Source organism: Penicillium pulvis (assembly GCF_028828015.1).
Source record: "Penicillium pulvis strain IBT 33274 chromosome Unknown contig_7_segment1_segment0, whole genome shotgun sequence".
Classification (NCBI taxonomy): Eukaryota; Fungi; Ascomycota; class Eurotiomycetes; order Eurotiales; family Aspergillaceae; genus Penicillium; species Penicillium pulvis.
Genome location: NW_026643079.1, coordinates 851798 through 879144, shown reverse-complemented (window position 1 = coordinate 879144; position 27347 = coordinate 851798). Strand labels below are relative to the sequence as shown.

The 27347-nt window shown below is 48.4% G+C and overlaps 15 protein-coding genes across 15 annotated transcripts; 9 read left to right on the top strand and 6 right to left on the bottom strand.

The window, feature by feature from the left end:
- Positions 1 to 675: 675 nt before the first annotated feature.
- pyr4 (meroterpenoid cyclase pyr4) lies at positions 676 to 1451 on the top strand (the record flags this gene model as incomplete). Its single annotated transcript, XM_057067822.1, has 2 exons — positions 676 to 1193; positions 1250 to 1451. The coding sequence occupies 2 exons, from the start codon at positions 676 to 678 to the stop codon at positions 1449 to 1451; spliced, it is 720 nt and encodes a 239-aa protein (XP_056918677.1).
- A 1518-nt stretch (positions 1452 to 2969) lies between these two features.
- N7503_008274 (nucleotide triphosphate diphosphatase NUDT15) lies at positions 2970 to 3555 on the top strand (the record flags this gene model as incomplete). The annotated part of the gene is made up of 3 exons (XM_057067821.1): positions 2970 to 3057; positions 3115 to 3320; positions 3394 to 3555. The coding sequence occupies 3 exons, from the start codon at positions 2970 to 2972 to the stop codon at positions 3553 to 3555; spliced, it is 456 nt and encodes a 151-aa protein (XP_056918676.1).
- A 760-nt stretch (positions 3556 to 4315) lies between these two features.
- Positions 4316 to 4750, bottom strand: N7503_008273 (uncharacterized protein; the record flags this gene model as incomplete). The annotated part of the gene is made up of 1 exon (XM_057067820.1): positions 4316 to 4750. One exon carries the CDS (start codon positions 4748 to 4750, stop codon positions 4316 to 4318), a length of 435 nt encoding a protein of 144 aa, XP_056918675.1.
- Positions 4751 to 5529: 779 nt separating this feature from the next.
- N7503_008272 (inositol-pentakisphosphate 2-kinase) lies at positions 5530 to 6618 on the top strand (the record flags this gene model as incomplete). Its single annotated transcript, XM_057067819.1, has 2 exons — positions 5530 to 6375; positions 6433 to 6618. 2 exons carry the CDS (start codon positions 5530 to 5532, stop codon positions 6616 to 6618), a joined length of 1032 nt encoding a protein of 343 aa, XP_056918674.1.
- A 446-nt stretch (positions 6619 to 7064) lies between these two features.
- N7503_008271 (thiamine-binding protein) lies at positions 7065 to 7716 on the top strand (the record flags this gene model as incomplete). Its single annotated transcript, XM_057067818.1, has 4 exons — positions 7065 to 7124; positions 7200 to 7305; positions 7430 to 7532; positions 7653 to 7716. 4 exons carry the CDS (start codon positions 7065 to 7067, stop codon positions 7714 to 7716), a joined length of 333 nt encoding a protein of 110 aa, XP_056918673.1.
- Positions 7717 to 8081: 365 nt separating this feature from the next.
- On the bottom strand, positions 8082 to 9334 carry N7503_008270 (uncharacterized protein; the record flags this gene model as incomplete). Its single annotated transcript, XM_057067817.1, has 3 exons — positions 8082 to 8851; positions 8911 to 9086; positions 9147 to 9334. The coding sequence occupies 3 exons, from the start codon at positions 9332 to 9334 to the stop codon at positions 8082 to 8084; spliced, it is 1134 nt and encodes a 377-aa protein (XP_056918672.1).
- A 409-nt stretch (positions 9335 to 9743) lies between these two features.
- Positions 9744 to 12281, bottom strand: N7503_008269 (uncharacterized protein; the record flags this gene model as incomplete). Its single annotated transcript, XM_057067816.1, has 1 exon — positions 9744 to 12281. One exon carries the CDS (start codon positions 12279 to 12281, stop codon positions 9744 to 9746), a length of 2538 nt encoding a protein of 845 aa, XP_056918671.1.
- A 279-nt stretch (positions 12282 to 12560) lies between these two features.
- Positions 12561 to 13198, top strand: N7503_008268 (cytochrome c oxidase subunit 7; the record flags this gene model as incomplete). The annotated part of the gene is made up of 5 exons (XM_057067815.1): positions 12561 to 12589; positions 12787 to 12865; positions 12929 to 12989; positions 13052 to 13083; positions 13178 to 13198. The coding sequence occupies 5 exons, from the start codon at positions 12561 to 12563 to the stop codon at positions 13196 to 13198; spliced, it is 222 nt and encodes a 73-aa protein (XP_056918670.1).
- A 727-nt stretch (positions 13199 to 13925) lies between these two features.
- Positions 13926 to 16210, top strand: N7503_008267 (uncharacterized protein; the record flags this gene model as incomplete). Its single annotated transcript, XM_057067814.1, has 6 exons — positions 13926 to 13987; positions 14039 to 14195; positions 14250 to 14305; positions 14362 to 14747; positions 14798 to 15690; positions 15755 to 16210. 6 exons carry the CDS (start codon positions 13926 to 13928, stop codon positions 16208 to 16210), a joined length of 2010 nt encoding a protein of 669 aa, XP_056918669.1.
- Positions 16211 to 16305: 95 nt separating this feature from the next.
- On the bottom strand, positions 16306 to 18026 carry N7503_008266 (kynureninase). The gene is made up of 4 exons (XM_057067813.1): positions 17778 to 18026; positions 17381 to 17718; positions 16847 to 17324; positions 16306 to 16791 (listed from the first exon to the last, which is right to left on the bottom strand). The coding sequence occupies exons 1-4, from the start codon at positions 17953 to 17955 to the stop codon at positions 16376 to 16378; spliced, it is 1410 nt and encodes a 469-aa protein (XP_056918668.1). The 5' UTR covers positions 17956 to 18026; the 3' UTR covers positions 16306 to 16375.
- Positions 18027 to 18788: 762 nt separating this feature from the next.
- Positions 18789 to 20173, top strand: N7503_008265 (indoleamine 2,3-dioxygenase; the record flags this gene model as incomplete). The annotated part of the gene is made up of 3 exons (XM_057067812.1): positions 18789 to 19082; positions 19144 to 19737; positions 19802 to 20173. The coding sequence occupies 3 exons, from the start codon at positions 18789 to 18791 to the stop codon at positions 20171 to 20173; spliced, it is 1260 nt and encodes a 419-aa protein (XP_056918667.1).
- Positions 20174 to 21095: 922 nt separating this feature from the next.
- yaf9 (YEATS domain-containing protein YAF9) lies at positions 21096 to 21960 on the bottom strand (the record flags this gene model as incomplete). Its single annotated transcript, XM_057067811.1, has 3 exons — positions 21096 to 21781; positions 21838 to 21862; positions 21928 to 21960. The coding sequence occupies 3 exons, from the start codon at positions 21958 to 21960 to the stop codon at positions 21096 to 21098; spliced, it is 744 nt and encodes a 247-aa protein (XP_056918666.1).
- A 243-nt stretch (positions 21961 to 22203) lies between these two features.
- Positions 22204 to 23267, top strand: horA (ubiquinone biosynthesis protein COQ11; the record flags this gene model as incomplete). The annotated part of the gene is made up of 4 exons (XM_057067810.1): positions 22204 to 22249; positions 22303 to 22357; positions 22427 to 22767; positions 22846 to 23267. The coding sequence occupies 4 exons, from the start codon at positions 22204 to 22206 to the stop codon at positions 23265 to 23267; spliced, it is 864 nt and encodes a 287-aa protein (XP_056918665.1).
- Positions 23268 to 23434: 167 nt separating this feature from the next.
- Positions 23435 to 24439, bottom strand: N7503_008262 (pre-mRNA-splicing factor SYF2; the record flags this gene model as incomplete). Its single annotated transcript, XM_057067809.1, has 3 exons — positions 23435 to 23482; positions 23537 to 24172; positions 24248 to 24439. 3 exons carry the CDS (start codon positions 24437 to 24439, stop codon positions 23435 to 23437), a joined length of 876 nt encoding a protein of 291 aa, XP_056918664.1.
- Positions 24440 to 24687: 248 nt separating this feature from the next.
- Positions 24688 to 26622, top strand: N7503_008261 (uncharacterized protein; the record flags this gene model as incomplete). Its single annotated transcript, XM_057067808.1, has 1 exon — positions 24688 to 26622. One exon carries the CDS (start codon positions 24688 to 24690, stop codon positions 26620 to 26622), a length of 1935 nt encoding a protein of 644 aa, XP_056918663.1.
- Between the last annotated feature and the right edge of the window lie 725 nt (positions 26623 to 27347).

Below are 27347 nucleotides of genomic sequence, written 5' to 3'. Positions count from 1 at the left end.
AAAAACATATCACATTACACACAATGCTTGTCGTGAAGATTGCCTTGTTTGCCTTGTACTCTTGGTAAAATCGACACGCAATGGCCCGGATGGCAACCAGCACTCGACATGCTATGTCTCTGGCGATCTTTAATCATTTTTGTCCATCGACTATTGATCATTTAGATTCAATTTTTTTTCTAGTGCATCACACCCCTGACTTGTGTGTTATCCTGGAAGCGCTGGCATGCATTGAATGTAAGTAGCCCAGCAGACCAGTCACTCAGGTCAGCTGCTGCGACAAGACCTGCAATGAATTATTGGGTAAATAGGTCAGCCATAGGGGCAAGATAAGAATGGTACGTCAGCATGCCCTTAAGTCAAGCCATTATTGTATTATGGCTGCAATAGAGGCCCAGGGTCCACCAATGTAATGGTCTTCGGAGGCCCGGAATCCAGCTCTGAGCAATGATGTCTCGCTACTCTGCGGACTTCGGCATATTTCGACAAGTAAAAATGAAATAAGAAATTGATAATACAAAGCAAGTACGGGAATGGTAAAAGCAAACCGAAATTATCCTGGCCAATTTAGTAGCTGGTATGGCTGGCCATGTTGAGGTATAAAACGATAGATCCTAATAGTGTATCCGACGAAATCTTCAACCAACCCTCGAGTACTTGTTCCTCATTAACACAATGGACTACGTCGACCCAAGCAAAGCTCCATTGGAGTATCAGAAATATGAATGGATTGCAAACCTCTCGGGGCTTGCCTGTGGATCGCTTTGGTCCATCCACTACTTCTTACAGGCGCGGCAGTCCCTTCGTGAAAAAACATACTCCCAGGCCATTTTTCCTCTTTGCGCCAACACAGCCTGGGAGTTTGTGTACACTTTTATCTACCCCCCAAAACGTTGGGCAACCCGGGTATCCATTTGCAGCTGGTTCTTTATGGGACTGACTGTCATGTACTCGGCGGTTAAAACATCGCCACGTGAGTGGGGTCATGCCCCACTGGTGCAACGATACCTTCCCCTCATATTCCTTTTGGCGTTTCTATACTTTGTCACTTGGAACTTGGCCATCGTGGGGACCTGGGGTCAGCCGATGGCCGGGGTGTGGACAGGGATCTTTTGCCAAAACCTGCTACTCCTGGGGTCTCTGTCCCAGCTGGTAGTACGTCAAGACAGTCGGGGTCTCTCTTACTCTATCTGGTAAGCCTACTTCTGATACTTTACCAATTTGCACCTCTTAACTTGAAACAATCTAGGCTCACGCGATTTCTGGGGGCCGTAGTGATGATTCCAGGTCATCTTGTTCGATACTGGTACTGGCCAGCGGAGTTCTCGTGGTCCAATTGTCCTGCGATAATATGGGAGTCAACTTTCATCATCCTGTGTGAAATTACGTACGGTGCTCTATTGTGGTATTTTCGACAACAGAAGACGCAGAATATGAAAAAAGCCGCCTAGATATTCAGTTGACAGGGCACCAGAGGAGGATAGTACTTACCATATTGAGAGCTTCAGATACCATGCAGTTTGTCAAGAAAGTGGAAGGACGAAGCGGAATTTTGTTCAATCGGCCGTTGAAAACGTGGAAAGGTGTTGGACGTGTCAGCCTTGACACTACCTAAGGAGTTTTCGGTGAACACAATATTAAAAATACAATAGTCTATTGTACCGCAGATGTGATAAGATAAATATATGGGCGTTCAATTCACTCAGAAATCTTCTTAGATAGCTTCCTCTCTCCACCTCTTCTAAAACAGAATATCGTAGATAACTTCACTCGGGACGATATTACTATCTACTCTGTTCATAGTGTAGCTGTGGGACCATACAAGCCAATTGATTTAGAGTTATCTCTAATTGCCTATACCGCGCACAGATGGTATTCATACACCACGTACTACTTGAGAACTTCCAAGGTTGTATGCGCTACTAGGGTAGTCTTCTTCGACTTTCTTCTCTCGTAGACGCTTGGCTCAAGTTGAGTAGTAGCATCCCGACTGAATATTGTCATTACAAACCTTGGGAGAAATATATAAACAGGCAATGTTTGCGGGTTGGAAGTGACGTCTTCCCAGTACAATGCAGGATATTGTTAGCAGTAGTATGCCTGCGGCGTAATTGAGAAGATGAATGGACGGAAAGGAAGCCACGTCAATGTGGACCTAGATAAAACTATCAACAAATCCTGCAATGGCGAAAATCAAGAAGCCAGAGGCTTTCCACTCTGATATTATTGGGGGGAGGCTGCCGATGTTTCTTAAGGTAATCTGGGACTTTCTGACATCAAGGAGAAACAATCAATGTCCTGTAATAATAGCTTATCGTTTGAAGTTTTTTCGATTCATTTGCAAGATTTTGTTATGTGGAAGTTGGGGTATCACCCCGCTGCACGGCAATTTGACGCCTGAAATAATTGGCAACAAATGTTTCTCTCGACATTTCAGGGGATTTACAGTGATTCTCCTCGTAATTTTCTCTACGGAGTATAGGAACCCTATTCACTATTTCGCATCACAATACCATGTACACTCTCATGAACTTGTGAGGTCTCATATGGTGTGTTGGTTTACCTCATGATCAGGATTCCCAGTAGCCGCCGTGCCAACAATGGACCAAAGACATATCATTACAAGAAGAAAAGGATCAAAGGACCAAATCTGCCTAGCAATAGTGTGTTTGAAACCCTTTGGTCGCTTTGTGAAACTGGTGCCTAGATGAGCCTGGTCTAAGCCACAAGGCGGATTCTGGTCAACACTCAAAATCAGTACTTATGTAAACCTACCCATGAGGTTATGAGTCACTTATAAGCGCATCCTCGTTTCAAGCGTTCGTGATTCTTAGGATTCCTTACTCGTGTGTGTTCAAAGCCTTGACTTCTAACCTTGCTTTTTTGAACCCCGCTCGGCCCCACGCCCACACGCCCCTTGCAGCGAATATCCAATAATCTCTGCCACCCAGCAACTTGTTGACAACATCATGAATCCCAGAGTCGGAGTCGCTGTTTTTATTGTGAACAAGGAGGGAAAGTTTGTCATCGGCAAAAGAAAAGGGAGCCATGGAGCAGGTTGGTTCAAACATGGAGTCATTGATCAACATCCGCTAAGAGATTTCATTCTTTAAGGCACATGGGCTCTCCCAGGAGGTCATCTTGAATTTGGCGAATCCTTCGAAGAATGTGCGAAACGAGAACTAGTTGAAGAGACTGGTCTGGACATCATCGACTTGGAGTTTTTAACTGCCACAAATGATATCATGAAGGCAGATGAAAAACACTACATCACCATTTACATGAAAGGCGCCATCAGCGATGTATCTCCTCAGCTGCAGGTAAGTCGATCACACTTTACTTTTTCTGCCCCTATTCCTTGCATATACTGTAGCTAACATACGGCCAATCAAGCTTCGGGAACCGGAGAAGTGCGATGGCTGGGAATGGATCTCGTGGGACGAACTTCGAGCTCAAGGGGAGACCCAGATATCTTTAGGCTCGGAGTCTCCAGAGCGGATATTGTTCTCACCTCTGATCGCATTATTCCAGCAACGGCCAGACATTCGTGTTTAGGAGAGCATCTCAGCGGTTTCTATCACAGAGAGCATTCAAAGTCATCAAATCATTTGAAATAAACATGGTTACACCTTACCTGCCTTGTCTACGCGTCTCCCCGTATTTGAAAAATGCCCCATTGGAAGGAATAGTCCGGAAATGGCATATCTGGGAAATATTAGCATTTGTACAACGATCCTCAATCCTAGGAGTAATATACTTCATTCATCAAGCACAGCATGTCAATCCCAATTTCTTTGGAACTAGTTCGTGACATTCAGAGTCGATCATTGCCCAAGCCAGGAGGTTCGCGCCCAGGTTTTACTTCTTATAAAAAACAAATTGAACGTGATATGGGTAGCATCAGGGACATGATAAACGTCATTGGGCTCTGGATTGCCTCTTTCCTGTGCAGATCAATGTCAAGGCTCACAACCTGAGTACTTATCAACACAATCCATGGTATCGCAGAAAGAGCAAATATAACCTTGCTCACCTATATAAAGAACCATTGTCTCTTGGAAATCAAATATCATTCTTTCTCTCGGAAACTTATCTTCATACCCACTCTCTTGAGAATCCGCTGTTGCGACCTTCCACTCATTTGACTCTTAAACACACTCATTTGTATAAACTATGCATCTCAAACACGTTCTTTTGGCTTCGAGCCTAGCCCTCTGGAGCAGCCCCGTGGTTGCCACTCTCGGGGGTCTGGATGGTCTTGGGCCTCTGGGCTCTAGCCTGCCTGTAAAGCGGTTTGAGAAGGTCGCCAGACTAGCTAATGCGGTACCCGAGGGTGCTGCAACCCCAACTCCTTCCTCTTCTTCCGATCCATTGGCAGGCTTGGAGGATCTTCTTCGTGTGCGAGAGGACCCTGAGGAGCGTCCCTTCTCTGGCTACTTCCATTTTCCGGAGCCAACACCCACGCCGACTCCCACTCCTTCCTCTTCTTCCGACCCATTGGCAGGCTTGGAGGATCTTCTTCGTGTGCGAGAGGACCCTGAGGAGCGTCCCTACTCTGACTACTTCGAATTTCCGGAGCCAACTCCCATGCCAACTCCCACTCCTTCCTCTTCTTCCGATCCATTGGCAGGCTTAGAGGATCTTCTTCGTGTTCGAGAGGACCCTGAGGAGCGTCCCTACTCTGACTACTTCGAATTTCCGGAGCCAACTCCCACGCCGACCCCAACTCCTTCCTCTTCTTCCGATCCATTGGCGGGCTTAGAGGATCTTCTTCGTGTCCGAGAGTACCTTGAGAAAAGTAGTAATCAGGGGCTATCTACATTTGAGAAGCGTCTTGCTCCAACGCAGACTGCTTGATCTGGTACATCTTTCAGACACTTGAACGATTTGTGGCGTGTATAATTGTCAAGTTTTATGCTGTTGGCAGTTGGACTTCTATTCATTCGGGCTTGAAGCATTTACTTCGTATATATTTAATTGGTAATTTGCTTTAATGGAAAAAGGTTCATACAATCGACCTACTCATGTATTGTAAAGTAGGTGTGCATGGTTCGCACATCTAGTGTCGGGCGTCAACTGTGGCTCGAAGACCCAAAACGGTTTAGCGCGCAGGCCGTGAGTTAAACGGAGTTCATTCTCCGTTCTTTCTCTTCCAATCTCGTCTTGCCTATCAACTCCAATTATCTGTGCTGACACTATCACGGTCAAGTCAGCTCTCTACAAAATTGGATGGAACTTTTTCTGAAGTTTCAGGAGATGTCCCGATTGCCGCGCTTCAAGTGATATGATCGGCCCTATAGCCAGCGCCACTGATGCTGATAGCCCCCCACATAAGAGACTAATTCCTGCACGCTATTCCCCCCTAGCTTGTTTTTCTGGGGCTTCTCGATCTATCACGCACGGCCGCGTGCACGCTTTCCTCTCCGCCTTTTCCTCCCCTGGTCTTTAGCTTCGTGGATCACTTTCCTTTCTTTTTTTTCCCCTGTGATCCTGGGGTGCATCTCCGACCCACACAACATTTGTCCTCGAATGACCAACCCCAGTCTTCTAGAGCTGCCCCGAGGGGTCCAGCTCGTCTATCTCGCAGAGGGCGGAGCCAATGTCATCTATCGGTTTGTCGCCGCCCCAATAAATTCATCGCTCGTGGTGAGGGAGCCCAAGAGACCGGTCTCCCCTATTATGATAGACGAACCTATATTGCCTGTCGGGTTTCAGGGGAAATTACTACGCCTACGCAAAAAGACTGCCGGCGATATATCATATAAAGAAATCAATCGCAATTTCAATACCATTGTGCGCCCGTTATTCAGACCAGAAGCATTAGTGGATCAGTCTCTTATTCTGCTCCCCAGTGATCTTATTCAACGCTGTAATGAGCAGCTTGTCGCTATTGAACTTAATGGGCAGCGATCCAAAAAGCGGCATGGCGGATATCTTTGTGCCGATGAGCCATTTGGCTTACTTATTACCGACATGACGACCTTCAATACACCCGATGCTACGCTGGCGGAACTCAAGCCGAAGTGGCTCACACAGTCCCCTTCTGCACCTCCTAAGGCGCATCGGTGTCGGACCTGTGCTTTAAGAGATATGAAAAATTATGATGCGCGATCATCAGGCTCAAAGGAGCAGCGATCCTTTTGTCCTCTAGATCTTGTGTCTGAGTGCTTTGAAGACGTCCTGCGTGCTACGACTTTCATCAAGGGTTGTAATGACCAGGCCCGACTTGCGGAAATTCTGTTTCATAACCCAGTTCTTCAGACATTACGAGCTCAGCAGACATCATGGGCAAAGGTAGGTCTACATGGTCCGCCTCCCTTATCTCAAAAAGCATCCCTCGACATGACTTTGCGAGATTGTACAATGTTTATCAAGGTTTGTGATACTGAAGAAGATTTGCGTTGTTTTCATGCCTCTAACTAATATTCACAGATACCACATGATGAGAAGTCCCCCGTAGAGATCCGCCTAGGGGACTTGGACCTGAAAACGGGCGCAGGAGGAAAATCCACCTATTGGAGAAAAATCGAACTTCAGCTTCTTGATGGTGGCTGGTATTCCGGATCCAATAGCAGCCAAGATCACAGTGAGTGTGCACTTCAAGACTCAACACATTAAACCTCGGACATCAACCACCAAACTCACTTCGGCGCGTGTGGACTTTACTCTGGCTTGCATACTGGGTATATTTTCACTATCGCCTGTTATCCGGGAGAATCTTATGATGCATGATTTCATAAGTATCGGGCGGCTTCTGGTTATCTACTTCAACCTTTGATGATTTTTTAATCTAGTTCAAACCTTGTATTCTCAATCAAATTACCTGCCAAAGCAAGAGCCCTGAAGACCGAGCCCTCCAAACACATACTCAGCTCTGTCCCATCGGACTAGACAGACTACAAGCAGACATATATGCAGTGAGCCAGTCAGAAGAAAGTCTTGAGTTTTCTGTAGTATATTCGTGGGACCCAAAATTAAAGCGGGTTGTACTTCAATGTAAAGAACACAAAAATAAACTCCGCTCCACCCCACCATCCCAAACTCCCCACATCAACTCTCTCACAATGGACTATAGATCCCTCCCCACACCTGCCCACTGCGTTGCAGACTTCTGCCTGATTCCAGTTAGTAAAACATCGCATGTCATGTCATGCCATATCATTTGATTGGTGTTTTGCCCGGCTGACAGGTTCCATCAGATCGGCACCGCGTCGGCTTCAGTCTCGGCCCAAATCGCTGATGTCCAGCGACTGATTGAGCAATCCGGTGTCAAATATGTGATGCATTCTGCCGGGACTACTCTCGGTGCGTTTTCTTTTTCTCCGACTGGCTATCGCTGGTCGCCTCTTTCCTTTTCTGTCTCACTTTCTCGTGTTTTGGGCTGTTGGAATGATTAATGATCTGGAATATCTGACTGTGACACTTACAGAGGGATCCTGGGACCGTGTCCATGAGGTCATTGGACAGGCACACACAATGCTCCACCAGCAGGGCGTTGTCCGGATTCAGACTGATATCCGGGTTGGATCGAGGTATGTTTGACATTAATTTCCCCTTTGTCCTCCGGAAAACCATATCTGGTTGGATGTTGGAGCTTCCCCTGATGCTGTGTCATAGCACTCTGGCTGACGACTGGTTCGGTTTTTTCTCAGGACGGATAAGGTGCAATCCCCTGAGGATAAGGTGAATAAGATCCGGGAGTTGTTGGGACAGTAGATTCTAGAGTAGAGTTATTGGATTACTTTTTATTCTACGGTAATACGACATATAATAGAAAGAATCATAGCTTGTAAATTGATATTGCTCTAAAGATAATAGTTCACATCATGATGCCACAGTATCTTGTACAAAAACTACTGTTCAGTTCGTCCAATCGTTGCAATAAAGCCAAACCCAATAACGCCTTTATCTTTTGCACGGGCGTTTTACACCTGTGCCGTGCCATACCGGAATAACGTACCTATCCATATCCATGCTCTATATACCGGCTGAGTACCCTCAAGAAATGTTCGAAAACAAAACGCTATACACTGATAAACACGCGTGGAAATCGAAAATGAAGAAGCGGTGACATCAGGCAATCAAAGGCTGATGCCACCTCCGAGAATACTACCCCAACTGCCGCCAACCCAGACCCAATTACCCATAGTGGGAGTGGAGCCTGACCGAGCGGACTCGGCTAGGTTGACTAGACTTGTGAGAACGCCGTTGACGGTAGAACCATCGCTACTCGATGTCGACGCAGACGTCGAGACGGAGGTTCTGCCCACAGCATTGGTAACATTGTTCAAGCTGTCAACGGTATCGATAGCCGGGCCACGGTTGAAAAAGTCCACGAGGATGAACGTGGGCTGGCGACCATTGTATGCTGTCTTGCACTTTGTCGCCGTCGATCCCAGGTTACCTGTACCACCGGACGGGGCGTTCGTCGTGGCGACGTAGCTGGCATTCGGGTACTCGATGTCGAGAACCGAAATGGTAGAGTAGAGGAAGTGATTCATCAGAGGGAGAAAGTTGGACGCGAGCGCGGAGGAGAGATCGTTCTCGTAGGTGGAGGGTCGGTTGGGTGTGCAGGTGAAGTTGGAGGCATCGGTCACGTCATAGTTGTTTTCCCAGACAAAATCCCACTCGTCCAGCAAGTAGGGGTAGCTGGAGCTTGCGTCGAGGGATGCGACAAAGTTCACGAGCCGGGTGCCGTTGTTGATCATTTCTTGGAGGGTTGGCCAGGAGGATGGTGCAGTGGTTAGGGAGCTAGGCTCATAGGCGTAGCTGGTGATGTTGGCATCCTCGTAGATGGCGCCGAGTTCGGCGGCCGTTGCAGAGTCAGAGTTGACAAGAAGGATGGTGACAACTGTAGAATATGTCTTGTTAGTGGGTGTTGCATTCTTCGCACTGGATACCGTTGCGCACCTTCGTTGGGGTTGTCATCGAGCCAGGTCTTGATCTTGCCCAGCCAGGTCTTTAATAATCCCGCGTCAAGCAGATCACAACTGCTGTGGCACAGGTGCCATGCGGAGTCGCTCTTGTGGACTTGGGCGGTTACTAGTCGGACGCCAGCATCGAGTTGGGTAGTAGTGTCGTAATATCTATGAGAAGAGTGGGGTTAGCATACCAGTTTGCTTTTCTGTTCGATTTTATTGACATACTGATCACCAGCAATAGATTCATCAGTGCTAGAGTCGCGGACAAATGGACTGTCGTGGGCACCCAGGTGTGTGATCTCGCCGTAACTCTTGTCGCAGAGGTCGGGAGAGTTGTTGCAGGCGGTGGTGCGAACATTCAACGGATTTGCGAGTACCAGCGGTAGTAACGCTAGGATATTGAATGATCGCATATTGTATGAATAATTCTATCAACGGAAGATAATAGAATGGGTAGAGTGTCAAGAGCGTAAATAATATGGGGATATGGAGAATGTTTATGTGACGCCGATCCATACTAAGCGGGTCCTGGCCGCGTTGCCGTCTCAACTATTCTTAGATCTTCACAGCCACGTCCATTTATTGGCCCACCGTTATACTCAGCCCCTAGTCTTGGCTTAAAATTTCACTCTTTGGCCTAGACTTTTATGCTAAGAATTAGGCGGGCGAAGCGCTGACGACAGAAGTGACACGGCCTTTAATCTCATAGACGCGAGGAATCATGACTGGTTCAGAGCGATTGCTTGGCTTCTTGCAATCCATAGGGTCAAGTTTCATTTATATACAATTATTGATACATTTAAAGTTATTTTTGCATTCGCCTCATCGAGCTCGCCTTCGTGACAACATGACACCGCGCGAGTTCCTCCGTGAAAAGTATGTGCGAGTAGGGTTCAGGAGCTTCTCCGGTTGCAAATGTTCCCTCCTCTGGAACAGGGACTCTCCCCAGGCAAGGTTGATATCTTTCAATACTCGATCTTGAGTGTAGGGATTGACCCTCCGCAGCATACGGTTGAAGCGCACTGCAGAATGACAGTAAAGTCCAAATAGTATAGTCAAGCGGACCCGAGTCGCTTGCTGGATTGCGCCCAACTGAAGAGTAAGACCAGCTTCCTCCAGCTCCCGAAGAAGTATCAAGCCTCGTGTCCAAGGAATAAGCTTATCACCTGTAACAGGGTGTTCACAAGGGTATTTGTTCTCTGTGTCACGCGTCACACGAAACTTGAAGCCCCAGGAAATGATGGCTTGTTGCATCTTCTTGGCAAAGATAAGATCAAGTACCCGACTGTCCGAGCGAACAAGAGGCCTTTGCTGGGCAGGAGACATCCCTCGGAGGTTCCCGCTTCCTTCCAGTCCATGATTATACTGACGAACGAGCCACAGAGAGCATTCCCGCAGTTCATCCCAATGGTTGCCCATGCCCAGCCGCTTAAGAAGTTCCTCCCAGAAATCAGGGCTCACATAGCATCCGGTAGGAACCACGCGCTGGAGTACCTTGAACACAAACATCAATGCATCACGGGCAGCCGGAGCAGGTAGCCATTCTCCCACCTGTGGGGTGTGGTGCTTCCGGCGACGCGGCAGGAGCTTTTCAGCCATGAAATCCACGCTGTCCTCACTCAAGGTCTTGCCAAGCAAGGTAAGTTCATCTACCACCTTGGAAGCTGCGCTGAGCTCGCCGGTGGCCATGTGTTTGCGGAAGTGGATATCTAGTAAGCCTGGAGAATCCGAAAAATGCTCTCCCAGGATAGCTAGTGACATATTGTACTGGCGCCAGTCGCGAGCCATGTAGTATGAGACCAAGAGTGATTCCTGCAGCTTCACATCCTCCAAAACATCAGGGTGTTGGTCACTTTGCAACAAGTCTGAAAGCAGGAACTCGCGATTTTGGGCTGCGAGTTTCGGCACCAGCCTCGCGAAGACACTGTCGGCGGTGGTAATGCCAGACTGGCGGAGCAATTTGAGAGTTTCTAGGATTTCCTGGCCATCATGAGCTCGTACAGCCATCTCCCAAAAGGTTCTAGGGCCAATTTGGGATATTCCGAGCATTCTGAGGCCGCCGATCACCATGTCTGAATTGAGAGCACGAGTAGCAAACAGTCTGGCAGCGATATCGTCTTTGTATTGACGTTTCCCCGGTCGGCTGGACTTTGTATTTCCCTGGTCTTTTTTATTGGTCTCGTTTGCTGGTGGTTCTTGTGACGGATCTTGTTCAGGCGAGAAGGATGGAAATCTCATCTGTGCATAATCTCGAAGGTTGTCATATTCTTGCCGAAGTCCGTACTTCCTCGTGAATTCCAATAAGGGTTGAATTTCCTGCAATGATCGAGGATGGTCAGATCGGGTAGTCAACCAGGCATGTATTGCTAATGCGTCCTCTCCATAGCCTTGCTCCAAGCAATTCAGAATGACTGGTCCGTAGATGCGATGATCAATCCCACGGCATAGAGCCTTCAAGGTCTTGAGCCGCATGTATTGTGTTTTGGACTTTAGTCGAGGACGCGGATGGGCGAATAAAAGCAAATCATTGGCGGGAGGGAGTGATGATGGTGATATGGCGTATGGAATAATCCGTATAAGATCACTAGGTTTCGCCAGATGAGAATCCTGAAGCTTTCGATGCCATTCGATCGCCTGTTTGCTCATGCCTCGGTCCAGAAGACCACCCACAGCTCTTTCATAAAGCCGCGGCCAGCAGCAGCCGCCACTGCCGCCAAGAGTTATTGCGTAGTCTAGGACATCCTTCAGGAATATCTCCCGTGTCAGTCCTAGGTCCACGAAACTTTGCCAGAAGAAATCTGCACGATTCCCCGTGAGCGGCAATTCTACTCCACCTGCACGGTTTGTCAATCCTTCCCAAATCACCTGAGTGCCCTCATCTCCGTAGTGGCGCTGGCGAAACCGAAGTAGTTCCTCCCAAAGCTCAAAATTATTCCTGTGTTCCGGGAGGTCCACTAATCGTGTTCCAAAGTCATTTGTATGGCCAATGTCGGATTCAAATTCCAATCTTTCTGGTTTCAAGCGTAGTGATTTGACGAGGCTTTCCGAAGCCCCGCCTAGAGTCGAATCGTTGTCGCAAAAGGAAGGTTCTTCAGATCGAGGGCTGGGTTCAATATCGTAGACGGAGAAACTGAGCGGTTTTTTCTTCGATCTGGTCGGCCACAAGGGTTTCATTTTCTGGTTAGAAGCGCTAGGGTCATTGTCGTCCACTAGTGAGGATCGATTGGCACATTGTGATTGACATCGAAGGCGCGCGTGTCGGGACTCCAACTGCTCGATCCCGATTGAGGATGCGGCGAGGCTGTCGATTATTGAAAGCGCGGACGGCCTCTTCAACAATCGAGTCAAAGCCGGTCGCATGGGTACAAGGAATAGGATGGCATCCAATGCTGGACCATGCTGGAACTAGACCAAATGAAAAGATAGAACAAGCAACAAGCCAGCTTCCGCGGAGGAACTAAGGACGCTTTCCCCTTTCGAGAGAATCACCTTAGTAAGCACACGAGTTTGATTGGCAAAAAGCGGGCGGAGGAAAGAGGGAAGTCACATGACCTACGAAGCTCGATCCTAGACATCGTGAACATCACCCCATTCCCTCCTCCCATTGCCCAACCCCTCCACTCCCTACCAACCGCCAAAATGTTCCGCACTGCGCCTCGCATGGCCGGGTATGTCTGCATTGATTCCTGCTCCTGATGATCACAAATTCTCCCAATTCCGTCCAGGACCGCGTGTCCGTGTGCGCCCGAATTTCGTTGCGCAGCTCCTCGGGGACGCAATTGCTAATTCGCATGGATATAACTCTGGGAAAGACCAGTCGACTAAGGATTAGTGACAATTACTGACGTATGCTTTGCGGCCATAGTTTCGTGTTCCGCGAGAACCGTGTCCCCTACTACCAGCGTCTGTTCCAGAAGAACGACGGCAAGCGTCAGTGGTGGAAGGTTAGTTCGATCCGGATACAGCCTTGTATAATGACAACAATCTGACCCGGCGTTTCTTCACAGACCCCCCGCAGCGGCTACGTCATGTACCCCTACCTGATCTCCGTCTACGGTCTCGGTGCTGGTAAGTTGACATTGTGATGTACTAGAAGTGAATCTATGTGCAATAGATTGACATTATAATAGCTACCGTCTACGCCTCGTGCCGTATGGTTCTCGTGAGTTTCCCTTTTGATTCCTCTTTACACCTCCGGCTATGGATTATGCCTGGGGGTTTGTTTCTGTGAAACCCAGCTAATCTTTTTCAAACAGGGCCACAAGACCTGGTACTAAATTAGCTCGACGATAATAGATGATGGCATCTGCAGTTGGCGGGATCGTTGAAGATGCAGTGTTCCAAGGATCATGGATCACTCGATTTGGTGTATTTCTATTCCGGTGATGGTTAGATTGGTTTGCAGGCACACTGGTTTGGGGCTGTATATACCACCAATTCAAGTGCCAATTAAGTTACTTTTGTTTCTCTGAACACTGAATTTCACCGCTGTTTTCAGCACTTCAATTTAGCCGAAAATTGCATGCTTATTTCCAACATCATGCCATTGGCTGAAATATTACGTCAGGAGAGTAGGCCACTGTCATCATCAATGGGCTCCCTGACACCTACCGGATGCATTTAGAAATTTATCACGATAGCTATCTCTGGGTTCCCAATATTTTGCCATACAGAAAGCTATAGTTCTTGATTCCATCTCTGTTCCGTGTTCCGCTCCATCTCCGGTCCGGATACAGTATTGATTAGTCATCTGGTTAAAGGTGTTTCGTGCCAATCGGCGTGGTATTTGCCTAACATGTGTTCTGGTTCTCATCTAGAGAGGAAACTTCTGAGTTATCTGCAATTGGATGAATCCGCTCTCTAAAACCTCATTCCTGATATCGGTATACAACACCCTTGGCCAAGACGCCCGTGATCAGCAAAAACAAATCACAGGGAAACGTTGTGCGTCCGTCAATTTTGAAGACCAAGAGGCTTTAAGTTGCACCACCACTGTTGGATCTGATGGATTCATCGTATTCAGAGCGCGCTGCCAAGCGAGTTCGACAAGCCTGTGAGCCCTGCAGGTGGGTCTATAGTACCCGTCATTTCTGATATCATGCTCATGTGTTGCGTAGAAGGAAAAAGGCGAAATGTCCTGGAGAGCAGCCGGTCTGCTCATTGTGTGCTAGATTAAAACAGCAGTGCGTATATGCTGAATTTAAACGGCGTCATGCGCCACCGGAGGACCAATCGAGGTCAAGTGCTCCGCCCTCATCCTCTTCTCAAACACTTGTAAGTGTTGAGATTCTGGAGACATGAGTGTGATTGCTCTAACACCTGATAAAGGAGGATAGGTTGCGTAGCTTAGAAGGCAAGCTTGGGGCAGTACTTGACCATCTGGGGTATGAATTTCTGAACAACTTTAGAAATGTTCTGTACTGATATGTCGTGTCGGCAGAAATACAACCGAATCTTCGGTATCAAACGACGTTCCTGCAGCGACACCATCAGGAATGAACCAATCCACCATTCTCCCGCCGTGGGAAGAAATCTTTCCAATAGCAGAACTTTACCTGCTGTATTGCGAATCTCAGCCCTTGCCTCTATTCCACAGAAGCAGCTTCATTGCTAATCTCAAACAGCGCGATGTTGAGATTATATATGCGATTCTGGCCCTGAGTCTCCGGTTCTCAGATTCATACCGCAATTATCCTGACCTGACGGGGTTAGTCAACAGCTATGCTGAAGTGGCCCGGGGTCTAGTCATGAAGCGAGTCTCGGAGGGGCCAGTCGAGATTTCAACTTTACAGTGCCTGTGCCTTTTGAGTTTGGTTGATTTTACAAGTGAGTAAATCGTCAACTACTTCATTCTATTGGTCGCTCATGTTTCCTAGATGGCAATACGCATCGCTCCAGCATCCACAGCAGTCTGGCAATGAACCTTGCACGGTGCGCCAACCTTGGCCTGGAGTCCCGTGCATTGACAAATAACATCCTTCGCGAAGAACGAAGGCGATGCTTTTGGAGTATATGCCTTCTGAAACGACTCCACGGTGGCGAATTCTCAATTCTAGATCTCCCAGATATAGGGGGCCCGCCATATCCTCAGAGCCCAACTCGACCGGCCCGCGCTATCTCTCCGGGCCCCCCGACCCCGGGAGTCCGCAGGAGCGAGCTACAGGACCAAGGCATTGTTGCATATGTCATCATGCTAAGTGAAGCGTTTGGCCGAACAGCACGATATGTACGGCATCGGGGACGACCGGGTAATGTACCGCCATGGTCGCCTGACTCGGAGTACTCTAAGATCATTGCGCTGCAGATGCAATTGGAAACTTGCATGCCACTCATACACCGCTTCAAACCGGCAAATCTCAGCGACAGATCTTTAGAGGAATTGCAGGCCCACAGAGAGTACTGGGGCCCATGGTTTTTAAACCAATTCATGTACCACACTATTCTCTGCCTCCTCAACCATCCCCTGCTGCTGTCTCTGAGTTTGCGTACGTTTCGGAATACCATCCCCGAAATATTTTTGCAACATACTTCGGATCTCATCTCCTCGCATACGACTTGGATTATCCACTTCATCAATTATTTTGAAGAGAGATCCTTCTTGGTGTCAGATCCATTGCTGGGATACAGCGCTGCCGTCGTGGCTACTATAGAGCTTCAGTTAAGCTTCACAGACAACTCGGCTATTAGAGAGCAGAAGCGAGACAGGTTTACGAAATGTGTTAATTTCGTACAACGAATTGGCGAGAGATGGCCCCATATGGCTCGCTTGGTACGTACAGGAAATAAATTTTCAATGATGATGACCTGCTAAACTTCTTCTCCCATATATCTAGGCGGAGAGACTACAACATTTGGAGAATGCTGTTTCAGCTACCTACGAATCCGACCTGGGGGTCCAAAACCAAAGTCTTCTGATTGATCTTTCCCGCTTCTGGGAAATCCTTGAGTATTCATCCAACAGCGATGTCGATTCTGCTAGGCGTCTTTTCGGAGATTCGCTATACAATGGACCACCATCTGTGGCAACGGAAGTGTCACAGACTTCCCCTTTACCGGCACCGACTCGCTTGACTGAACAGGAGGAATCATCTTCAACTTTTCAATCTCCAAACTTCAATACCAACACCGCCTTTCCCAATGGCCCGGAATACCCCACAAACTCACTGGTGGCGCCGCAGCAACTGGCTTTGTCAAACGATGACTTTTCTATCCTTGCTACGAACTTCTTTTCTCAGGGACAAGAGTTTCTTCGAGGTGGTGATAGTTGGGAAAATATTGGGAATTTCTAATTGCCTTTAAAGGGTAGCCATAGCAGCTCTAGGTACATCATTTCCATTATTTCCTTAACAGTCATCTAACAAAAACATGGTAAAAATAGATGAGTCGCCATGTTTGATACTTCAGCAGTTTTTTCTGACATGAGATCACATAAATTCATACATATGACAAGCAGGCTATGCACTCAAAGCCCCACGGAATGTTTCCACAAAAGTGTACACCTCGGAGAAGGTGTTGTAAAGAGGCACAGGCGCCACACGAACAACATCCGGCTCACGCTTATCACAAATAATGCCCGCATCTTGCAGTCTCTCGGCGACCTTATGCAACAGTCCAGGCTTGAGCAATACACTCAGCTGTGCGCCACGAGAGTGGGGATCTGAAGGTGTGATAATGTCAAACTGACGAGTCTCATCGGTCGTGTCCTTCAAAAGAAGGAACTCGAGGTATGCAGTCAGCTTAAGCGACTTTTGACGCAAGTCAGACATGGAGGTTTGATCAAAGACAGACAGTGCAGCGCAAAGAGTCGTCAAGTCGATAACTGAGGGGTTGGAGATGACAAAGCCGTTAGCTCCAGGAATAGGCTTGAATTCTAAACATCGAGTATTAGTAGATGTTTGAAGAATAGGCCCTGCGAATCGACTTACTGTTATCCATCTTAAATCGTACAGACCGGTCACCACCGTACCAGCCGGTCAATCGGTGGCGGAACTTCGGCGCATCCTCGCCCTCGCTATAATCCACCTGGCCATGGCGCTCGTGCACGAAGAGACCACCCATCGCTCCGGGACCGGCATTGCCATACTTGTATGTGCACCAAGCAGCAAAGTCGACGTTCCAGTCGTGCAGCTTGATCTCGACATTACCATATGCGTGCGCCAAATCCCAGCCCACAATCAGACCGCGGGATTGGGCGTATGATGTAATGCGAGGAATGTCAAACAACTGACCAGTGTAGTACTGAATACCGGGCAGCAGAAGAACAGCAGCATCCTCGGCGTGCTTGTCAATGTATGAGAGAATCTTTTCAGTCGGGATCTCATATTGGCCCTCATCAGGACCAATCAGGACCATGTTCTCCTTGGCATCGAGGCCGTGCCAGGCAATGTGGGATTCAATTGCATACTGCTTGAGATTAGTCTGAGGTCTTCTATGGGGCACAGCAGGTATTCTGTACTCACATGATCACTGGGGAATGCCTTCCAGTCCATAAGAATCTTCTGTCGCTTCTCTGTCGGCTTGTAGAAACTCGCGAGCAGGAGGTGCAGGTTCATAGTGAGGGTTCCCATGGCAGCGACTTCTTCAGGAGTAGCGCCAACAACCTTGCACATGGATGCCGAAGCTTGCTCTGAGAGCAGTTGCCATTGCTTCAAAGGTGAGTCCTCGAGATTGGTGAAGTGTCCGCAGACACCAATGGACGACCATGTGTCGAGCTGGGCTTCCATGTACTTGGCAACTGCCTTGGGCTGAATTCCCAGCGAGTTACCACAGAAATAGATGCTTGGCTCCTTGGAAAGACCTGCAGCACAATGATGAGTCCTCTAATCCGGTATTTATACAGTTGATTCGGGGACTTACCTGGCTTCGCCAGCTTCTTGGAAGACAGATTGGCCTTGGAAGGGATAATAAACAGATCCCGCAGCTCTCGGAGAGTATCTTCGGCATCCAAGGAAGCTGCATATTCCTTACACGCGGCCTCGGCGGGGAAGACATGCTTCGGCGCCTTCACACCATTAGTAGTATTTCCTCCGCCCATATTGATGGATGGTAAATAAGGCTGTGGGATGAGGTAATGACAGCGCACAGTAACGCCTAGGCTGAATCAAGATTATGAATGGTGAGACTGTAAGACCTAACGCACCTGCGTTTTATAAATGCAGTGGTGAGGGGGATGCAGTAGCATCCGGGTGTTATCTCCGCTTCCGCCTCCAGATCCGTCCCCACAGTTTTGAGTTTACTTATCGAATGTTATTGCTGAAGAAGTACATTGTACAATGTGATCAAGTTTTTACTAATTTAACGATAGATTGTGGATTTCAGACGAGTTCAATTTTATCATTTTTTGTGTAACGCATCAGTGGGGGGCTCGAGGTCTCAAGTCAACTCGTCATAGGTCCTGTATGAGATGCAGCAGAGATGCAGCAGAGATGCAGATTTGCTTTTTGAAACAGGGATCACATTTCCCCTCAGCTAGAAAAGTATAAGATAATCCCCGAAACTATTAAACTATAGCTGGTTCCTGTGATCATTATCTGTCATCACTGGTACCTACTATACATATCATATGTACATATTCAAATTACATCATGCCACGGAACACGGATAGCAATACGGATGAGAGATCCGTGTTTTATAGATAGCAAAAGCAAATCAGTGGCCGACGCCAGCCGCTCTGGCGTTTATACCTATATTACCCTGTCTTATTGACAGTGATTTGACTCTTTAAAAGTCAACTAGGTAGACACCGGTTATGGGAATATTCATCCCGATTCATTTTTATTACAACCAGCTCCCTCTTGTTATTCCTCTACATCGATTCTTTGCCCTATTCTCATCATCCCCCACTCCTTTTGTCTCAACTCCATCAATATGCTCCAATCTCCTGTCATCAGACTAGAAGATTACGCCGTCTCTGACAGGAACGGCTTCCTTCCCACCAGCCCTCCTCTTGCCAAACTTCCCAGTGCTTACTACGAGCCCTGGGAAGCCCTCGCCTGTCGGCTATCCACCCTCATCAAAGATGGCAGCATCAGATCAAAGATCGACAATCTTCCGATACTTGATGCGTCTTGGTTACAGACAGAGCCTGAATGGCGACGTGCCTACTCGGTATTAGGCTTTCTGACCCATGCTTATATCTGGGGAGGCGAGAAGCCAAAAGATGTATGTCCTCAAGTGACGGGTCAGACTTTTACCAGCTCTAATCACATTTTCATATATCTAGACCATCCCCCCTTGTATTACAAAGCCCTTCCTTGAAATCTGCGACCATCTCGGACTCCCGCCCTGTGCAACATATGCAGGGCTCACTCTGTGGAACTATACGGCACCAGGGGATGTAGATATCTCCAACCCAGATAATCTATCTCTATTGACTTCATTCACTGAAACCGTGGACGAAGAATGGTTCCTCCTTATCTCAGTTGCAATTGAAGCAAAAGGTGGCAAGCTGGTCTCTTTAATGCTCGATGCCATTGCCGCAGCCACTGCCAACGATGTGTCACGGCTGACTGCACTGCTGTGCAGATTTGCAGATGGTCTGCGGGACTTCAACTGCACACTCCAGCGCATGCACGAGAGATGTGACCCCGAGGTCTTCTTCTACCAACTTCGCCCATTCTTGGCTGGTAGCAAGAACATGGCTAGTGCCGGTCTGCCTAAAGGTGTTTTCTATGACGAGGGCAACGGTCAGGGACAGTGGCAACAATACAGCGGTGGGAGTAATGGTCAGAGCTCGCTGATTCAAACCTTTGATATCTTCCTGGGGGTAAATCACCCAGCGACCGGAGGAATCAGTGGCCCTTCTGGGTATCTAAAAGTACGTCTCAATCTTGGACTCCACTGCCATATGCATATCGCTAACCTGGGATTGCACAAATTAGGAAATGAGGGACTACATGCCTGGCCCTCACAGGCGATTCCTTGAGGTTTTGACACACTATTCGAACATCCGATCCTTTGTGATATCCTCGCCAAATGAACAATCCTTGAAAGAGGCATACAATGCGGCATGCTTGACCCTCTCCGCATTCAGAGACACTCACGTGAAGGTTGTGTCCCGATATATCGTCCTGGCAGCCAAACGAGGTGCATCAAACACACAATCCTCTGAGAATGTTAACCTCGCTACTGCGAGTGCTCAGGTGGATGGATTGAAGGATGACAACCCGTCCGGGTTGTATGGAACTGGAGGAACTGCATTGATGCCTTTCCTGAAGCAGACAAGAGATACCACTAAAGATGCGACTATCTAGAGATTTCAGTACATATGTTTTATTAGGGGTTTAATACTAGTACCGACCGCTCCTAAATCAGACCGTCTTAGGATAAACGTTTTCCGTAGAGCAAAGTATAGCCTCTTTGCGTTAGCGGTTGATAATTTCTGGTCTTCCCGTTAAGGTGTCTCCAATTATTTGGAAGGCGCAATTGACGCATCTTATTTGAGGAAGGTAAGATTAGATCATTTTAGGAAGTTACAATTATCGAGTATATACCCGCCCTCGTTTTCGATTTCCAAGCCTTCTCTTTCGTCCTTGATCATCCCCCTTTTTCTCTCGGGATGTAAGCATCGTGAGATGGACGACTCATATCACTTATCAGGTTCTCTTACTAATGTAGAGATACAACACGCAGAAACGACGAAATGCAGCTTTCTTTTCCCGATATGATTTTCTGTAGTAATTGGACATGATTCTCCGTGTGTACATTTTCAAGGCAATCCAAGGACAAATGCAATCGGGTTTCAAGCCTTGTAAGAGTTGAGTTCGGCTACCCACGCGCTGTCCTGTATCTTCAGTCGAATCAGGTACTGGAAACGATTTGATCATGGCACGTTTGTCAGGATCAAACAGGGCTTTTAGTCTCAGAGAGACGAAGCCGAGGGCTAGTCTCACTGGCGAGCTTCAACAGTGCCTATTATTGATGAGAGTCGGTTGTTGCCGATGGCTCCTTGAAGACCATGCTAGGGGTTTCGTTGCTCTGAGACCACCATGTTTGAATCTCAAATGAATAGCATTTGTAGACACGGCCCCAAGGTGACAGCTGCATGTGAGATAAGTGCTGATTGTGGTTGTGGTTGGCGCAAATCGATGTTGCGACGAAAGTCCCGGAATTTCAGAGACCGTGTACAATAGTCTGGGCATGTAGACTACTGGAAAGAAGATAGCTTGCAGGCGATCATCTCTTCTTTGTATTAGCGGGAACTCCCTCGCTTTCCCGTAACTCTGCAAGCGTCTTCTCTCGCTCAACCAAGCGGTCCTTCTCCTCTTTGATCATCGCATCAACCGTCTTCATAGCCTCCGACATCCGATCAAGCTCCTTATTCTCAGTCGCCCGACTGTACGGATTCTTCGGCGCATCGTTAACCGGGATCTCCGCCGTCCGTCCCGCACCTTGCTTGGCATTCTTGCCCTTAGCCCGGGGCGGAGCAGTACCAGCAGGACCTCCAGTAAGGATTTCGTAGAAAGGCTCAACAGGCTCATTGAAAATGACCTCCTCGTAATTCTGGCTCACAACCACCTCCCGGCGCTCCTTCATTCCCTCTGCATCTGGTCCGTAGGGGTGAAGTTTCAGGCTGTGCCAGAGGGTCTGCGGTTTCTCGTTTGACTCGGGGACGAAGTATAATTTGATTTGAATCTCGAATTCACCCCACCCGGTCTCGACGACTTCGAACGGGGGCGCCTCGATTGTTCGGACGTTTTGTGCGTATGTCTCGTGGAGTTTGAATTGGACCTTTTTCAGCCAATAGGAGATATCTTCATCGTTGACGCCCTTCACGAAGATGCGCCATTGGTGGGTGTGGTCGACGGGTGCATTTGCGGGCTTCTTCTCGGGGTCAAATAGCTGAGCTTCGCTGCCAAAAACTAGACATCTGCGTGTTAGTGATTATTTTACCAGTAGGTTTGTTGTTCAGACGTACTGAATGGGCGGAATACTGAAACTCCCTAGGAAGGGATTAGCTTGGTTTCTTGATGACTTCGGAAAGTTGTACCAAGGAAAGTGTACTCACTCTGACGCGCTTGTTTGCTGGTGCGGACGGCATATTGACCTGCTGGTCCGGTTGAAGGATGGAGTGTAGATTGAATGATCGTGTTGCCTTGATTAAAGCTGTTAAACGGGCGCGACGGAAAAAGGCGACTCGCGACACACGTGACCCGGTGACGGCATGCGGGAGCTTTCGCATAGCTTTCAAGGTTCAATTCTTGTGAGCTTGGTCTATGGTACATCTTGGCTACTCCTATACAATTTTGTATACTTGATCCTGACATATATTTCTTAATACACAATGGCTACCAAAAGGCTTGTTGTCGCCGGCGGGAGTGGCTTCTTAGGTTTGCGATCCAAGGCACATGGGCCAACTCGGTGAAGCTAATCTGTCAATCAGGTTCCAGGATCTGCAAATCAGCTGCAGCGCGGGGCTGGTCGGTAATCTCGTTGAGGTAAGCTGAAGCTTTCTCTTCCCTCGTGCTTCATCTATCCTGCTTTACGAAGGCTGATCTCTTCTCTAGCCGGTCCGGCGAACCGCGGTGGGACACGGTCACTGATTCCTCGACACGGCCAAGCTGGGCGAGCTCAGTCGAATGGGCCAAAGCTGACATTCTAAAGCCGGAAAGTTACAAGCCTTTTTTGAGTGGTGCTACTGCGGTTGTTCACTCCATGGGAATCCTCCTAGAGGCCGACTACAAGGGTGTTGTACAGGGAAGAGAACCCATTATTGGGGGACTTCAGCGGGCTTTCAGCTCGTTAAAGCTTGGCAGCCAAGATCTACAAACACGAAAAGAGGGCGAGGCCCTTCAGCCCAAGGAACATGATGGCCAATTGACTTATGAACTTATGAATAGAGATTCAGGTGCGTATTGATCGATTCAAAAATCATTCAGCATACGAACTTTGGTTGCCTGAAATCTGACCATCTCTTGTGAAACAGCTATCGCATTAGCCCAAGAATCCTCGACCGAACATGTTCCAGCATTTGTATACATCTCCGCTGCGGCCGGCGCACCTGTCCTTCCTGCCCGATACATCACCACCAAGAGAGAAGCCGAAGACACGATCGCCTCCACTCTTCCGGAATTGCGAAGTATCTTCATTCGCCCTAGTTTCATTTTCGATTCAAGCCGAAAATTCACATTGCCCATCGCCCTGGGCGGTTTTCTCACTTCGGAGGTCAATACTTTCCTGGGAAACAAGCTTGGGTTCCTTGGTTCCATGGCTGAGAAGCCGCTGAAAGTCGATACCGTGGGCGAGGCCGTAGTCGAGGCTTTGGAGGACGAGTCAACAAGAGGAGCAGTAGGACCCAAGCAAATTGAGGCTTTGGCCACAAAGGCCTGGAGGAAAGCAATGCTGTGAGGCAGCCTGATTGACACATGACGTTTGACGATCCGTTCAGAGACCCATCTTATGGTTGACATAAAAGCACACGATAAATTGCGGGTTGACGGCTAGTGTCTTGTTCCAAACTTAACTCAGAAAAGTGCCCAGCACATGTATATTATTTCTAATTTTTTCATGCCGCATTAGATCATGGTTCCTCGCTCGAAACTGTCCCGAATCTCGGTCGTATACTAGAAAATCTGTCAGATAAAACGCTTTAGTAAACGAAGATTACAGAAGCATACCTTGTTGTAAAACCGGGCAAGCTTCTGGTTGAACTGCTTGTTCTTCTCGTTGATGTACGTCACGTCTGCCTCGTCATCACCGCGGCGCTCCTTGCGTTTCTTGAGGCGTACCTCCTCGGCCTTGTGGATATCACCAACAAGTCGGTCTATGGCTGCACGGTCTGGTTTGTTGTCGGTGAAGCCAACGCTGTCCGCGGTGGAGTAGAAACTGCCATTCTTATCGATGGCGATCATTTCGCCGTCGGCAGTCTCCACAATTTCAAGGTCGCCGTTAGCAGCGGCCTTCTCGATTGCAGCCAGCTTCTCCTTTTCGTATGCCTCCAAGTTCGGGGGAAGTTCACGCATTTGTCGCTTGTACACTTTGTTAGCATCCTGGGTGTAATCCTGGAACGCAACGTTGTCACGGTGACGCTGCTTTTTCTCCATGCGTCGATCCCATTTCTCAGATTCGTCAACGGTCCAATCCCAGGCTCGCTTGCGCTCGAAATCTTCGCCGGTCGCTTCTGTGTCTGCCTTGAGGAGGTTGTGCGAGGCAAAGGCGTGTTTTCGGGCAAGTGAAGTAGCCAAATTCGGGTCAGTGGCAAGTCGCTGGGTCTCTGCTGCGGTTTCTTTCAGATTGCGCTCATTGGCAGACTTCTAAGACGGGTATCAGTAATGAACTCGACAGAGCTTTGTGATTAGAGCTTGTGTTTGGGATCTCGGGTATCGTACCGCTCTAGCCTGAAGTGCCTTAAACCTCTGTAGTCTATCATTTGCCTTGCTAGCCGCGCCATCCTCTTGCTTGTCGATATTTGGCTCCGCAGTGCTAGGTGTGTCGGTGGGATTTGAGTCTGAGGTATCGTCTATCTTAGCTGGCTTTTCGGTGTCCTTAGCAGACAAATCTTGGTTTCGTGTCTTCGGCATGGCGTCAAGACACAAGAACTGAGCAGGCTTGTGACAGTTTGGAGGGGAGGATTGAAGAAGGTGGGAAGAGAGGTTGCGACTGCAGTTTTCCGCGATGAGATGACATCAGTCTCACCGCCCTTGTTCACCGCCCTGGCCCTGGGCTTGACACAAACTGCCACCCCAGACTTTCAGTGCGGGTCAGTTTCCATCTCCACCCGTGGGTCATCTTGCCCGCGCATTGGTTTCTGTTGATAAATTCGCCCAACATGAGATGCGTGGCTCCGTGGGCTCGAAGACCCAGATATCTTCCTTGCGTCACCCTGATCGTACGACCAATCTCTCGGTATCATTCATCCTCATCCATTGATACCCTGACTAGCTCCAAAGCCAGTACTGAGTCCATCGTCCCATCTACCTCACAACTGCTTCGGTTCAGTATTACCGCCTCAAGCAGAGTAGGTGACAATAACCACAGTAAAGCAATACGCAGTCAAGTTATCAAGCTCCTCGATGCTGATTGGAACTTGGGTCCTCCTGCGGCCTTGTGGCTACCCCTCAAAGGTGTCCAACCAATAAACCAGCGACAAGGTACTTTGTTGCTTAGCTCTGTGGTGGATGTAGCAGCTTTGAAATCCGTTATTGAAAGAATGGTCATTCATTCGGAGGGAGCTGCCCGGCTACAAGTGAACAATTGTATCGTTCTAGGGAATGCGTTACAGCGCTGTCAGTCTCACAACACATATTCAGAGATTGTTGCAGTATTGAGCGATATTATCGCGAGACTCGAACGGCTCAAACTTCCTATATACTCTCAGCTCTGTGAGCTTGGCATCTACTATGCAGCGCTAGACCTGTCCATTCCCGCCCTACATCAGTTTCTCCGCGCATGGCAACGAAAAACCGCGAAGCGATTGACCTTCGGGGATCGAATTGTTCAAGCACTGACATCAGCTGTCAATGCAAAATTCTTCGAAACCCCGAATTATGACCCTTCACCCTTGCTCGCCGAACTTACAGGTGAAGGGGGCGTTCCTTCAGATATGCATACTATCTTGTATCAGTCGCTTCACCAAAATCAGCATGACTTCGCTGCACTTCTCCGCCTTCTGGCTGGAATCGGTAGTGACGAGCCATTATATGAGTTCTGGGCTGCATTCTTGCAGACATTCGATCGCAAAGACCCCGATGCTTGCCGCTCTGCTTACAGTGTGGTTTTGATCCTGATCAAATCTGGGCGTTCAGAAACAGCCCTAGATTTCCTGGAAGATATCTCTAAGCAGTGCAATGGCACATTGCCCCATATCAAGAATTCACATGATCTACAAACTCTATTCCAGGATCCTGTTGTCGGGAGATCGCTGGCCAACTTGGTCAATGATGAGTGTTACAAAACGCTGCTGGAAGCGGGATTCGCAAGTATGGAGCAGAGGCTAGGCATCACATGGCAAGGGACTCGAGAAAAACCAAACAGCAAGGCACATTTTGGTGTAACTCTGAATTCTTTATGGGCTACCTTGACGGATCAGCCGCTACTAACTATCGATGGTGATTGCGCGGGATATGACGATATCACCCGATTTTATCCTGAACTTCAAGCCCATGGGTGCTCCAAATCTCGTCAGGAGCTCGGGCAAGTTGTTGATTTGCTCAATGATCATGATGGCGATGTATACAACGTGGTGGTGCAGCTCAACCTAAACGAAGAACAGTGGAAATCCTTCCAATCCGAATTTCCTTCTGCCGAGTTTCGGTGGTGCCCTCAACGGTCACCAATAGAGTTCTCCGACTCCCCACTCCCCACTTTGACAGACCAGTCTGAGCAATGGACACCGGCTTCGCTCGGTTTGATGCGGGCTCGCCCCTATGTCAATGGAGAGCCCCAAGCGGGGGCCAATGGCTTGCATTTGATGCAGTTGGGATACCTGGAAATGCGGCGTGGTCCAAACGAGCCATGGAAACCATCCGGGTATATTGTGGCGTGGGATCGTCAGTTTGGTGAAACCATTGCTCTCTTTGTTGGGGAATATTCAGCGGTCATCGGCCGTGGCGCAGCCTCCGCAAATGCTCCATTCGGCACTGTAATGTCTATTCGGCCATTTGACAAGCCCCATGTATTACCCTTGTCTCCCGATCGACAACCTCGTGTCTTCTCCGGTCGTTATTACTTGGACGTTGATCCAAGTCCAGATTTGGGTCCGTGAAGTGTCGGGTAATCCTTGAACCAGTCTCCAGGTACAGGGAAGATCATTCAAGGATCGCATGTGGAGACGATCTCACATGTACTGTGATTGCAATGATTCAGCGGTGTATATTTTGAAAATTTTCTATTGTATTTTTTCTCCAGCACATGAGAGTCGTAGAGACCCGCTTTTTGAGAGTCTTCGATGTCTCGGCGATTCCGTTTTCTGCCCCTATCTCTGTACATCTCGAGGAACTAACGAAAGGACGCCCACCTTGTGTTCCCCACAACGCTCCACCATTGTCATTTGAGTCCAGACCCCAATCAGCGACCGTTTCCTTTCGCTTTGGTCATAGCCCCAGCTCTGATCGACATACACTATGAACGCATCTGGCTTACCTTCCCTGCATGTTTGACCATTTCATCACGGACTTGCTCGTAAGCAAACAACCAGGATTTTCCGAGTGACCCGGGGCTGAGAAGGGAGAGATCGACGGTAAGGGTTCGCAAGCCACTCACCTTGTGTATCGTTTCAGCATTGCAGGGATCGTGTCAGCTTTCAGTCTGTACGTTGTACGTACCTTTCTCGAACCGGTAGCGCGATCTTCATCTCGAATTATTTTCTTTGTGCAATGCCTGCATGACGGTTTGCAACGTGGCTGATATTTTCACAATGACATTTGGTCAGTAACTTACGATGAAGGACCCTCGTTAGGCTCATTTATGGCGCAATGGCCACTTTCGTTA

Coding starts and splice junctions, on each gene's coding strand:
- N7503_008266 (XM_057067813.1), bottom strand. CDS start 17,955: ATGGGCGGAGGAAATACTACTAATGGTGTGAAGGCGCCGAAGCATGTC. Junction 17,719..17,777: donor CAAGAAGCTGGCGAAGCCAG/GTAAGTCCCCGA, acceptor ATTGTGCTGCAG/GTCTTTCCAAGGAGCCAAGC. Junction 16,792..16,846: donor ACGATTTAAGATGGATAACA/GTAAGTCGATTC, acceptor CTCGATGTTTAG/AATTCAAGCCTATTCCTGGA.